Below are 13,355 nucleotides of genomic sequence, written 5' to 3' on the forward strand. Positions count from 1 at the left end.
AAGCAAGTTACAAATAGTTGTCTAATATGTAAGAAAACCAACAAACAAGTCATAAAGAAATCACCTCCAAGGGGGAGGGATCCAGGACTAAGGCCATTCCAAAGCGTTCAAATGAACTGCACTGAAATGACCCCAATCAGTTGCCTAAAGTATTTGTTGGTAAGAGTAGATCATCTCACTCACTAGACTGAAGCTACCTCCTTTTCAAATGCAACAGCTATTTATGTAGTTAAAGCATTAATTGAGAATATAGCACCCAAATGTAGGCTAATAGAAAATATGGACTTGGACAATGGAACCCATCTCACAGCCCATGTCATTAAGAAGCTATCCCAGGTTTTAAACATTAGATGGGAGTATCATATCCCTTGGCATCCATCTTCATCATTGAGGGTAGAAAGGATGAATCAGACCTTAAAGAACCACTTAACCAAATTAGTTCTAGAAACTCGTTTACTGTGGACCAAATGTCTTCCCATTGCCTTACTGAGGATCAGGACAGCTCCCTGAAAGGATACATGCCTGTCTCCATATGAAATGTTATATGGATTACCTTATTTACATTCGTCAGCTGATGTTCCTACATTTAAAACTAAGGATCAGTTCCTCAGAAATTATATACTTGGTCTCTCTTCTACCTTTTCTTCTCTTAAGGTCAAAGGTCTCTTAGCACCAGCCACCACTAGAATTTCCAGAACACCAGCACCAACCCGGGGACCACCTTCTCATCAAAGGGTGGAAGGAAGGAAAACTCGAGCCCAGCTGGGAAGGCCCCTATCTGGTGCTATTAATCACCGAGACTGCCGTCCACACAGCTGAGAAAGGATGGACCCACCATACTCAAGTCAAGAAAGCATCTTCCTCGTCAGAATCATGGGTTGCTGTACCAGGATTGAGCCCTACCAAGTTAAAGTTAAAGAAAGCTTAATTTTCATGTACCTTCTATATTGCTTCCTTTCCTTTCCTTATTCTGTTATTAGGTCCTTTGTTATTAATATAACTAAGTCTGACCCACCTCAAACCATTGCCTTTAATGCTTGCTCTGTCATACCTTGTGGAGATGTGAAGGATCAATGACAGCTAGCCTTTTCACACAAATATTTATGCCCCAGCCCTCTAACTGACACAGTTACTCCTAGCAGTCATAGTTGTGATTGCCTGCAGCTGAGACACCAATTCTCTGCTCCTACAGCCTGGCAACCTTGTAGTAGCTGGGACTGTGTCCTTTGAACTACTCAGGAGCAAGGTTAGACTTCCACGGAGGTTTGTGCAAATCTAAAACCCCCCATCTATTTCACTAAAGGGACTACCCCTTCTAACTGTCAGCCTTATCAGTGTAACCCTGTCCTCTCTCTCACCACCTCCACCTTAACTGACTCTAAACTTGCCCTTGCTCACTTCTATGGTATGGGGATTGATGTAAATGGGAAAGACCCCCTAGGCATTTTTGAGATACGCATTATTCCCCCGTCTTCCCCTTCTTCAGTATCCTCATTTTTCAATCCCACACCAGTTACCCCGACACCTAATGATAAAACTAGAGTGTCTATTGTGAAAGTGAAATATCTAAGACAGACCTTAGCTATTGAGACAGGATATCAAGATGCAAATACCTGGCTGAAATGGATTAAATATTCCGTTTGCACTTTAAATAAAAGCGATTGTTACACTTGTGCACACGGTAGACCAGAGGCCCAGGTTGTCCCTTTCCACTCAGATGGTCTCCTCGTTGACCAGGCATGGACTGTATGGTGGCTCTCTTCCAGAATCCCACTGCTTGGGATAATCCATCACGCCAAGCTCTCTCTGCTGTTTCCTGAAGTTCGACACCCTCAGGGTCAGGCCTGGAGGGCAATCCAGCTTCCACCTCTAAATGCCAAGTTTACTTCATGCCTTGCACAGCAGGGGGAGAATTTGGTGTTCCTTGGAAGCATAAAAAGATGCAAGGAACTCAAGCCTATCCAGAAGCTTGCCCATCAGTCCCCAAGCAGATGTATGGTGGTACTGTGGAGGACCTTTACTGGATACTCTGCCTTATAATTGGAGCAGTACTTGTGCTCTAATCCAATTGACTATCCCCTTCACCCTGGCGTTTCATCAATCTGAGAAAGTAAAAACAAGACACTGCAGACCAAGGGAAACTCCATATGAGTCCTTTGATCTCAGCTTTACATAGATGTTATTGGGGTCCCATGAGGAGTGCCAGATAAGTTTAAAGCATGGAATCAAAGAGCTACAGGATTTGAATCTACATTGTTCTGGTGGTTAACTATAAATCTATAAATAAAAATGTAGACTGGATAAACTATATTACAATCAGCAATGATTTGTAAATCATACTAGGGACTCCATCAAAGGGATAGCTGAGCAACTAAGACCTACCAGCCAGATGGCCTGGAAAAATAGAATAGCCTTAGATATAATATTAGTAGAAAAGGGAGATGTTTGCATCATGATTGAAACTCAATGTTTTACCTTTATTCCTAATAATACTGCCCCTGACGGAACTATAACAAGAGTGCTGCAAGGATTAACAGCCCTATCCAATGAACTTGCCAAAAATTCTGGACTAGATGATCCTTTTTCTAAAAGATAGAACATTGGTTCAGTGGATGGAAAGGGATTTTGACTTCAATTCTCACCTCGTTAGCTCTTGCTATTGGTATACTTATTCTCACAGGCTGTTGTATTATTCCCTGCCTTCAAAGTTTTATACAAAAACTTGTCTCTGCCACTCTTACAAAGCTAATTCCTAACTTTCCTCCACCCTATTCAGAATGATTACTTCTCTTAAAAGGACAAACAGAGCAATTGAGTCAGGACATGTTAAACAAGTTTAAAGAGGAATTATAAAATAAAAGAGGGGGAAATTGTAGAAAATGAAATAGAGGTTCCTTTTCAAAGGGACATACCTCTCAGTCTAATTCAGAATAGATAGTAACCTCTCTTAGAAGCAAAATTTACTCAAAGACTTGTGCTAATATTCTTAAATTCTGCTAGCTATAATAAAGAAATCAATATACTCTGTTCTTAGCTCCACATTTTAGCCTAGATATTTGCCCTGGCATGCCTGAACAGCTCCAAGCAAGCATTAGGTCATAGCCTGTTCCTCTTTCCTTATTTGGAAGTGTTTTTGCCTCTCTCAGCATTCCACAAGTTACTTCCTCTCTTCCTTTGTTCTCCTCTGCCTTTGCCTCTTTTGGGAAGTTCTAAGTTGCTAGCCAATCAGGTCGAGTACAGAATGTGAGGTCCTGTTCCAGCCAATGGAAACCGGACACAGCAGTAGGATGGACGCACCAGATTATAAATGACCCTGTCTCTTTTGTTCGTGTGTGCCCACGTGGCAAGACTGCTAGTGAGCAGCACCCTTTCTGCAGAAAGTAAACTAGCCTTGCTAAGAGATCCTTTGTCTCAGTGTTGATTTGTGTGACTCCGACCACCTGTTCCCAACATACACTATCACTGCTACATGTTTAAGTATTTTGTTATTTTCAATGTGTTAGATTACTAATCATTAACCAATGTATATAACAGAAGCTTAATTTAGTGTTTCAATAAATCTCTGATAAATAATAGCTGAGATTTGTCTTATTTTCCTGAGAATTTTTTTTTTTTTTTGAGAGAGAATCTCATTCTGTCACCCAGGCTGGAGTGCAGTGGCTCCATCTTGGCTCACTGCAACCTCCGCCACCCTGGTTCAAGCAATTCTCCTGCCTCAGCCTCCCGAGTAGCTAGGATTATAGGCTCCTGCCACCGTGCCCAGCTAATTTTTGTATTTTTAGTAGAGATGGGGTTTCACCATCTTGGCCAGGCTGGTCTTGAACTCCTGACCTCAGATGATCCACCCGTTTTGGCTTCCCAAAGTACTGGGATTACAGGCATGAGCCACTGCACCCAGCCTTCCTGAGAAAATTTTATAACCACAGAAAGACTTTTAATTTCCTACTTCAGATTGCTAAAATAGCATGGAAATATTAAAGAATATATTAATTTTTTAAGTATAAATGTTTTCATTTTCAGTATAATGATGAATTGTAGATTAACTTTTTTTAATTTCAGACTTTTGTTAATAAGACAATTCAATTTTTTAAACTATGGTTACAATATTTTTCAAAGAACAACTAGGAGATAGGCCTGAGACTGGGACAGATGATTTGACTTAAAATATCTTGAAAAATCCTAGAAAAATATATCTATAACATATCTGCCACCATTATAAGAGAGGAAAAAAACTTTTCAAAACCAATCCTTGAAACAGTAATAAACTTTACAGTTTTATAAGTAGCGGAAAAGAATAGTACCTGGCTTGGGCTACTATGGATTATGAAAGGTTTATTTTGTTCCACTTTCCAGACTCCCTTTACCTCTATTCCTTCTTAGCACAACCCCACCTTCACATTTCTATAAATGTTTGCTTCATACCTTCAGAGTTCTGAAATGTTAGCTAATTCCCTCTAAAAGAACATTAATATATATTTATTTTAATGGTGAACTATTGAAGACTTAAAAAATCCCCAAACCTCTAAAACCCAAGGAAATTTATCTCTACTAATGGAATTTTCAGCAGAATGGAGAAGACTATTTGGGGTAGGGATTTCTGAATGCTTTAAGTTTCCCCAGGTAACTCCTACTCTAATCACTAGAAGAAACAGAAGTGATATACATTCTTGATAAGACTGAATTAAATAAATGTTAAATTTTATGTTATTTATGTTTCTGACATTCCACAGCCACATTACTATGAAACTCCATTCTGAATAAGACTGAATTAAATAGTAAGGCTGAATTAAATAAATGTTAAATTTTATATTGAGTTATTTATGTTTCTGACATTCCACAGCCACATTTCTATGAAACTCCAATATTAATTTAATCATTGATCTGGAAACACAATACTAGTTTGCTTTTTATAGTTTTCATTTCTTTTCACCACTAAGACATATTAGGTATAATTGCTCCAAGAACCTAAGGATGGATATTAACAGATGGATAAACAGATGGATATTATGTCCTCTTGAGATTGAGTTTAAATACCAGTGTCCCTACTTGAAACCTATGTGACCTTGGACAAGGTGCTTAAATTCTCTATACTTCAGTTTCCTTCTCTGAAAAAGGGGCCAAATTAAACAGATGGATATTATGAAGAAGGAAACCAATAATACCTCACACCCATAAGCCCCAAAAAACTTCTCAGAAAAGTTACAGCAAACTTTGTCCTTGAATTGTGATTTTTAAGTACTATGGGTCATCTTTCAAAAATGGATTTTAAATTATGGAATTTGGGCTGGGCATGGTGGCTCATGTCTATAATCCCAGCACTTTGGGAGGCTGAGGAGGGCGGATCATGAGGTCAGGAGTTCGAGACCAGCCTGACCAACATGGTGAAACCCTGTCTCTAATAAAAAATACAAAAATTAGCCAGGCATAGTGGCGCATGCCTGTAATACCAGCTACTTGGGAGGCTGAGGCAAGAGAATCACTTGAACCCAGAAGGCAGAGGTTGTAGTGAGTTGAGATCACGCCATTGTACTCCAACTGGGGCAACAAGAGTGAAACTCCATCTCAAAAAAAAAAAAAGAAAAATTATGGAATGTGAATTTCACCTAAAATTACTAATCATGGGGGGATCAATTGAATTATTTGCTATTTGTGTTTTCCTTTTACTTACAGATCTAATCATAAAAATAAAAGATATTGACATAGGATTGCTTATAGAAAACAGTTCAAGTGGACAGTTAATTATAATCTACAAAGCACAATTCATCTCTTTCTTCCCAAATGTGTTGCCTTCCTTTAATTTCCTTATTTATATTAACTATTCTAGTCCCTTCCTCATTCTATTGATGAACATGCACCTTACCACTACCAGCTGAATCTTCCTCAAGATCACTTTCATCCTCTTCCTGTTCTACATAAAAACTTTCAGCGGCTCCCAGAATAAAATAAAAACACCTTAGCCAAGCATTTAAGGGTACGGTGTAATAAAAGCAGCAGCATTTTTCAAGTGCTGACCACATGCCAGGTATTGTGGTAACTGCTTTATATCATCTCATTTAATTTTCACAGTAATCCTCAAAGATGGGAACTATATTATTGGCCCCTTTTTCAGAGAAGGAAACTGAAGTATAGAGAATTTAAGCACCTTGTCCAAGGTCACATAGGTTTCAAGTAGGGACACTAGTATTTAAACTCAATCTCAAGAGGACATGTACTTAACCCTTTTATTATCCTACCTATGTTACAGCCTACCTGTGGAAACTATGACCCACTGCTCAATAAGGCAATCTTGTCACCGTCCTCCAACATGCCACTTTCACTCACAGCTCTAAGATTTTGCTCATCCCTTTCCCTTTATATTGCATATTCAAATCCCATCCATTCTTCAAGGCCCAGCTCAAGCCCAACTTGCTCTGACTTCCTATTCTCCCACCACCCTGTAGCACGAAATAACTGCTCCGCCAATTTTAACCTTTAATCACAGTCTTTCTGATATATTTAAATAATTGTTGAATGTGTCCATAACTTATAATCTCCCACCTAACAAATATCCAGAGTGCAGGAACAACCAATTGTATCTACAGCACTACTATACTCACAATGGGAATTCAATAAATGCTTGCTAAAAACAGAAATGCAGATAGCCTTGCAAAACAAATGCTGTGAATTTCATAAGCACTAGCTTAGTTACAAAAGTACATCTTCCTGAAATCTCTTTAAGCTGTATTTTACAGGGTTGTGCAAATATATATGCAAAATATTAGCAAAAGACAAAATAGTACTGTTTTTTGAACTTTGTATTGAAGTATAACTTATAAACAGAAAAGTACAAAACCTATGTGTACAGCTCAACGAATTTTCAAAGAAACATACCCATGTACCAGCAACCAGATTAAGAAAAAGAACATCACATCCCAGAAGTTCCCCCATGCCATAAGGGTAGCTACTATTCTGACTATTAGCACTATAAATTAATTTAGCCTAAATGATCCTTTCTAAAATTATTGTTACAACCTTTTACATTTGAGGAATCAAATATATTACTCAAATATGCTATTTTTTAAACATTTAAGAAATAATCCACTTTGCCTGAGTCTCTCAAAAAATGGCCTTGAACATATATAATGAACATACAATAATCTTCTTATAGAAATTATTTTCTCATAGAAAATTATTGGTGAGACAGAAGTTGGTAAATCAACAAGCTTCCAATATGTACACTTACTAATAAATACAATGTTTATGGCCAATAGCAAAATAAAGAGGGGGAAATTTCATGTATTATTGTCAACTATGACTGTGGTTGTATCTACAAATAAAACACTGTGAAAAAAGGTGACATATCCTGTAACTCATAGGAGAAAAACTCATCACATCAGTCAGTTTGCTAACCCCTTGTGAGCTTCCTTACCTGCCCAGTCCAGGAATTCAACACACTCAGTCTGAGAATATCTAGCAGCAACATCTCGAGCCCTTTCTTCCCGGAAGTTCAAAGCTTCTATATCAACATCCAGTTCTACCAGTGCTTTCAAAGTTTCCAAACGACCCCAGGCTGCAGCACAGTGTAAGAGTGTATACCCTAACAAATGGAATGAAGATGGTGAGATCAAACGGACAACACTGTTTTAGGCTAATTTACGTAGTGGAAGATCATAATGGTGATCAAGTATTGAACAATTACTATGGGCCAGGCACTATTCTGTCTTACATATAGAAAACTCATTTAGTTTTATAAAACCACTATGATGTCAGAACTATTACAGTTCTCATTTTATAGACAAGGAAACTAAAGTCCAGGTGGGATAAGAAACTTGCCCAAGGAAACATCCCTGGCAAACAGTAAATGATGGATGCAAGATGCCAACATAGACTGTCTGAAGCCTGAGCTCTTCAACATCATGGGAGGAAGATGGCAATCTTCCTAATGGTCATCTATTCTAAACACAACTGGACCGTGATTTTAAAGAATTTTTATCAAACTCTAACCACTCTAGCATTATTGTTAGCACAATTATACAAATTACTAAACCTGTGTATACCTTAGGTTTGGAAATTCTTCTAATTAAAGCTAAAATTATGGCCTATCAAATTAGAAAGTCATTTCTTAGACTTTCTCAAGTGACTGCCATGAGGTATAATTGTAAACAAGAAGGATATGGAAGGCATCTTTAAATTTTTTTCAGATTGATTTTTAAAAAATTAAATCAAAGATCATTGCTTGAACTTGCCCACAAGGATTCTTCTTTTTACTGCAATTCACTTTATTGCACAGAGGGACAATACTGTTAAGCTTTCTAGAGACTTCCTGGTGTGATAAAGGGATAACCCCAGTCAATCCCTTAATCTCTTGTGTCTAAATATTCTATTTTTTCAGACAGGGTCTCTCTCTGTTGCCCAGTTTAGAGTGCAGTGGCATGAATAGCTCACTGCAGCCTTGAACTCCTGGGTTCAAGCAATCTTCCCACCTCAGCTTCCTGAGTAGCTGGGACCATAGGCTCATGCTAGCATGCCCAGATCATTTTTTTTTTTTTTTAGACAGAGTCTTTCTCTGTTGCCAGGCTGGAATGCAGTGGCACGATCTCGGCTCACTGCAACCTCTGTGTCCTGGGTTCAAGCTATTCTGCCTCAGCCTCTGGAGTAGTTGGAACTACAAGCATGCCCCATCACATCCAGCTAATTTTTGTATTTTTAGTAGAGATGGGGTTTCCTCATGTTGGCCAGGATGATCTTGATCTCTTGATCTCATGATCCACTCACCTCAGCTTCCCAAAGTGCTGGGATTATAGGCATAAGCCACCGCACCTAGCCGATAATTTTTTAAACATTTTGTAGAGACAGAGTCTCAGTATATGGCCCAGGCTGGTCTGGAACTCCTGGGCTTAAGCAGTCCTTCCCTGGCCTCCCACAGTGCTAGGATTACAGGCATGAACCACCGCAACCAGCCACTCTGAACTTTTTGATCCAACTTGTCAACAGAAAGTTGTAGAGTCATATACTCAATTTTTTCTCTGAAGCATGCTTTTCTGACAGTGAATCTTAATTTTCATGTCTTTGCCATATGGACAGGCTTGGAATTTCCCAAATTATCGTTTTCTCAATTTATTTTTCCTCTGGTATTTTCCTATAAGCAGCAAGAAGAAACCAGGAGCACCTGCAACACTAAGCTTAGGAATCCCCTCTCTAAATAAGGTTTCATGGTGACATAGAATCAGAATGAAGAAATAGAATATTTTAGAGTATATCATCAAATCTTAATAGAGTATACACCTATTCCCACACATTGGAAAATACCTACCAAAAAGATGGCAATATTCATGTCAACCAGTCACAATACTACCTTCCTTGAATAGTGTTAGGGACACACTGCCAAATACTGATTTGGGTCTCTCCTTTTCCTTTATATACTGTTTTTTTCAATATTACTATTATCCTAATTTTTACAGATGAAGAAACCATAGCACAGAAAGGTTATATAATTTGCCCAAGTCACATAGTCAAGTTAATGGAAAGCTGGGGTTTTAACTCAGGTAGTCTGGCTGTAAAATCCATGCTGTTAACCAATTTATTACAGAATCCTTTTGTAACTTGATTTTTGCCTCAATATTTTTCAGAGTTATCCATTTTAATACCCAAAGAGCTAATTCATTCATTTTAATTATTGTGTAATATTTCATTGTATGAAAATACCATAATGTATTTATCTACCCTCCTATTATTTATTTCCAATGATTAACTGTTATAAGCAAGGCTTGAATAATCATTTTTATACTTATGTCTTCTTGTAAGCATGTGTGAGAGTTTCCCAAAGACATATCTCTAGAAATGGAAATTAGGATCATCAGGTATGTCCATTAACAACTTCATATAAATGTTCTCAAAAGTGATTATATCAATTTATGTTCCCTCCTCAGAGTGAAGGAATTCCCATTTCCTACATCTTCAGCAATGTTTAATACTGTCAAATATTTAAATTTTTCTGAATCTGATGAGTCATGGTAGCCCATTGTTTACATTTGCTTTTATAGTGAAGTTAAACATATTTTCATTTATTTATTGGCCAGGAGAGTTTCTCTCCCATAAATTGCATGTTCCTAACCTCTGCCTATTTTTCCATTGGGTTGAATTCCAAGCCTATTAATTAATAGGCTGTCTTTACATAGATATATCCTTTGTGGCTTATTTTGTCACTTTGTTTATGAAACCTTTTGGGCATAGTTCAAAATTTAGATAGATAGATAGATAGATAGATAGATAGATAGATAGATAGACCGACAGAGAGATATTTTCCTTTAGTGGTTGGGTTCTTTATATCTCAAGATACTCTGTGATGTCTCAAGAATATAGCAATACTCCTCTATTTTTCAGAAAGTTTAAAATATTTTGCTTTACACATTCATGCCTTACAATCACCTGTAATTAATTTTTATGTGTGGTAAAAAGTAGGTACATATCAACCATTGTGGAAAATAGTGTGGCGATTCCTCAAGGATCTAGAACTAGAAACACCATTTGACCCAGCCATCCCATTACTGGGTATATACCCAAAGGATTATAAACCATGCTGCTATAAAGACACAGGCACATGTATGTTTGTTGTAGCACTATTCACAATAGGAAAGACTTGGAATCAACCCAAATGACCATCAGTGACAGACTGGATTAAGAAAATGTGGCATATATACACCATGGAATACTATGAAGCCATAAAAAAGGATGAATTCGTGTTCTTTGTAGGGACATGGATGCGGCTGGAAACCATCATTCTCAGCAAACTATCACAAGGACAGAAAACCAAACACCGCATGTTCTCACTCATAGGTGGGAATTGAACGATGAGATCACTTGGACACAGGAAGGGGAACATCACACACCGGGGCCTATTGTGGGGAGGGGGGAGGGAGATGGAGAGCATTAGGAGATATACCTAATGTAAATGACGAGTTAATGGGTACAGCACACCAACATGGCACATGTATACATATGTAACAAACCTGCACATTGTGCACATGCACCCTAGAACTTAAAGACACAACTCTTGTTGTGTTTCTGCCAAGCTTTGGTATCAGGATGATGCTAGCCTCATAAAATGAGTTAGGGAGGATTCCCTTTTTCTGTTGATTGGAATAGTTTCAGAAGGAATAGCACTAGCTCCTCTTTGTAACTCTGGTAGAATTTGGTTGTGAATCCATCCGGTCCTAGACTTTTTTTGGTTGGTAGGCTATTGATTACTGCCTCAATTTCAGAGCCTGTTATTGGTCTATTCAGCGATTCAACTTCTTCCTGGTTTAGTCTTGGGAGGGTGTATGCGTCCAGGAATTTATTCATTTCTTCTAGATTTTCTAGTTTGTTTGCATCATAGTATTCCCTGATGGTAGTTTGTATTTCTGTTGGATTGGTGGTGATATCCCCTTTATCACTTTTATTGCATCTATTTGATTCTTCTCTCTTTTCTCATTAGTCTTGCTAGCAGTCTATCACTTTTGCTGATCTTTTCAAAACAACAGCTCCTGTATTTGCTGATTTTTTGAAGGGTTTTTTATGTCTCTATCTCCTTCAGTTCTGCTCTGATCTTAGTTATTTCTTGCCTTCTGCTCGCTTTTGAATTTGTTTGCTCTTGCTTCTCTATTTCGTTTAATTGTGATGTTAGGGTGTTGATTTTAGATCTTTCCTGCTTTCTCTTGTGGGCATTTAGTGCTATAAATTTTCCTCTACACACTGCTTTAAATGTGTCCCAGAGATCCTGGTATGTTATGTCTTTGTTCTCATTGGTTTCAAAGAACATCTTTATTTTTGCCTTCATTTCGTTATGTACCCAGTAGTCATTCAGGAGCAGGTTGTTCAGTTTCCATGTAGTTGTGGGGTTTTGAGTGAGTGTCTTAATCCTGAGTTCTAATTTGATTGCACCGTGGTCTGAGAGACAGTTTGCTGTGATTTCAGTTCTTTTACATTTGCTGAGGAGCACTTTATTTCCACCTATGTGGTCAATTTTAGAATAAGTGCAATGTGGTGCTGAGAAGAATGTATATTCTGTTGATTCAGGGTGCAGAGTTCTGTAGATGTCTATTAGGTCTGCTTGATGCAGAGCTGAGTTCAAGTCCTTGATGTCCTTGTTAACCTTCTGTCTCGTTGATCTGTCTAATATTGACAGTGGGGTGTTAAAATCTCCCATTATTATTATTATGTGGGAGTCTAAGTCTCTTTGTAGGTTTCTAAGAACTTGCTTTATGAATCTGGGTGCTCCTGTATTGGGTGTCTATATATTTATGATAGTTAGCTCTTCTTGTTGAATTGATCCCTTTACCATTATGTAACGGCCTTCTTTGTCTCTTTTGATCTTTGTTGGCTTAAAGTCTGTTTTAACAGAGACTAGGATTGCAACCCTGCCTTTTTTTTTTTTTTTTTTTTTTTTTTTTTTTTTGCTTTCCATTTGCTTGGTAGATCTTCCTCCACCCTTTTATTTTGAGCCTATGTGTGTCTCTGCACATGAGATGGGTCTCCTGAATATAGCACACTGATGGGTCTTGACTCTATCCAATTTGCCAGTCTGTGTCTTTTAATTGGGGCATTTAGCCCATTTACATTTAAGGTTAATATTGTTATGTGTGACTCTGATCCTGACATTATGATGTTAGTTGGTTATTCCGCCCGTTAGTTGATGCAGTTTCTTCGCATCAATGATCTCTATAATTTGGCATGTTTTTTGAGTGGTTGGTACCGGTTGTTCCTTTCCATGTTTAGTGCTTCCTTCAGGAGCTCTTGCAAGGCAGTCCTGGTGGTGACAAAATCTCTCAGCATTTGCGTATCTGTAAAGGATTTTATTTCTCCTTTACTTATGAAACTTAAGTTGACTGGATATGTAATTCTGGGTTGAAAATTATTTTCTTTAAGAATGTTGAATATTGGTCCCCACTCTCTTCTGGCTTATAGAGTTTCTGCCAAGAGATTCGCTGTTAGTCTGATGGACTTCCCTTTGTGGGTAACCCAACCTTTCTCTCTGGCTGCGCTTAACATTTTTTCCTTCATTTCAACCTGGGTCAGTCTGACAATTATGTCTCGAGGTTGCCCTTCTTGAGGAGTATCTATGTGGTGTTCTCTGTATTTCCTGAATTTGAATGTTGGCCTGCCTTGCTAGGTTGGGGAAGTTCTCCTGGATAATATCCTGAAGAGTGCTTTCCAACTTGGTTCCATTCTCCCAGTCACTTTCAGGTACACCCATCAAATGTAGATTTGGTCTTTTCACATAATCCCATATTTCTTGGAGGCTTTGTTCTTTTCTTTTTACTCTTTTCTCTCAAATTTTGTTCTCTTGCTTTATTTCATTAATTTGATCATGAATCACTGATACCCTTTCTTCCACT

The 13,355-nt window shown here is 38.1% G+C and overlaps 1 protein-coding gene across 1 annotated transcript in view; it reads right to left on the minus strand.

Annotated features, from left to right (window-relative positions):
* ANKRD45 (ankyrin repeat domain 45) overlaps positions 1–13,355 on the minus strand; it is a 63,001-nt gene that overhangs the window by 35,094 nt on the left and 14,552 nt on the right. The window contains exon 3 of the mRNA XM_010367366.1: positions 7,409–7,576. Within this exon, the coding sequence (XP_010365668.1) occupies positions 7,409–7,576 (168 nt within the window). The remainder of the gene's footprint in view (positions 1–7,408; positions 7,577–13,355) is intronic.

Source organism: Rhinopithecus roxellana, chromosome 8, assembly GCF_007565055.1.
Source record: "Rhinopithecus roxellana isolate Shanxi Qingling chromosome 8, ASM756505v1, whole genome shotgun sequence".
Classification (NCBI taxonomy): domain Eukaryota; kingdom Metazoa; phylum Chordata; class Mammalia; order Primates; family Cercopithecidae; genus Rhinopithecus; species Rhinopithecus roxellana.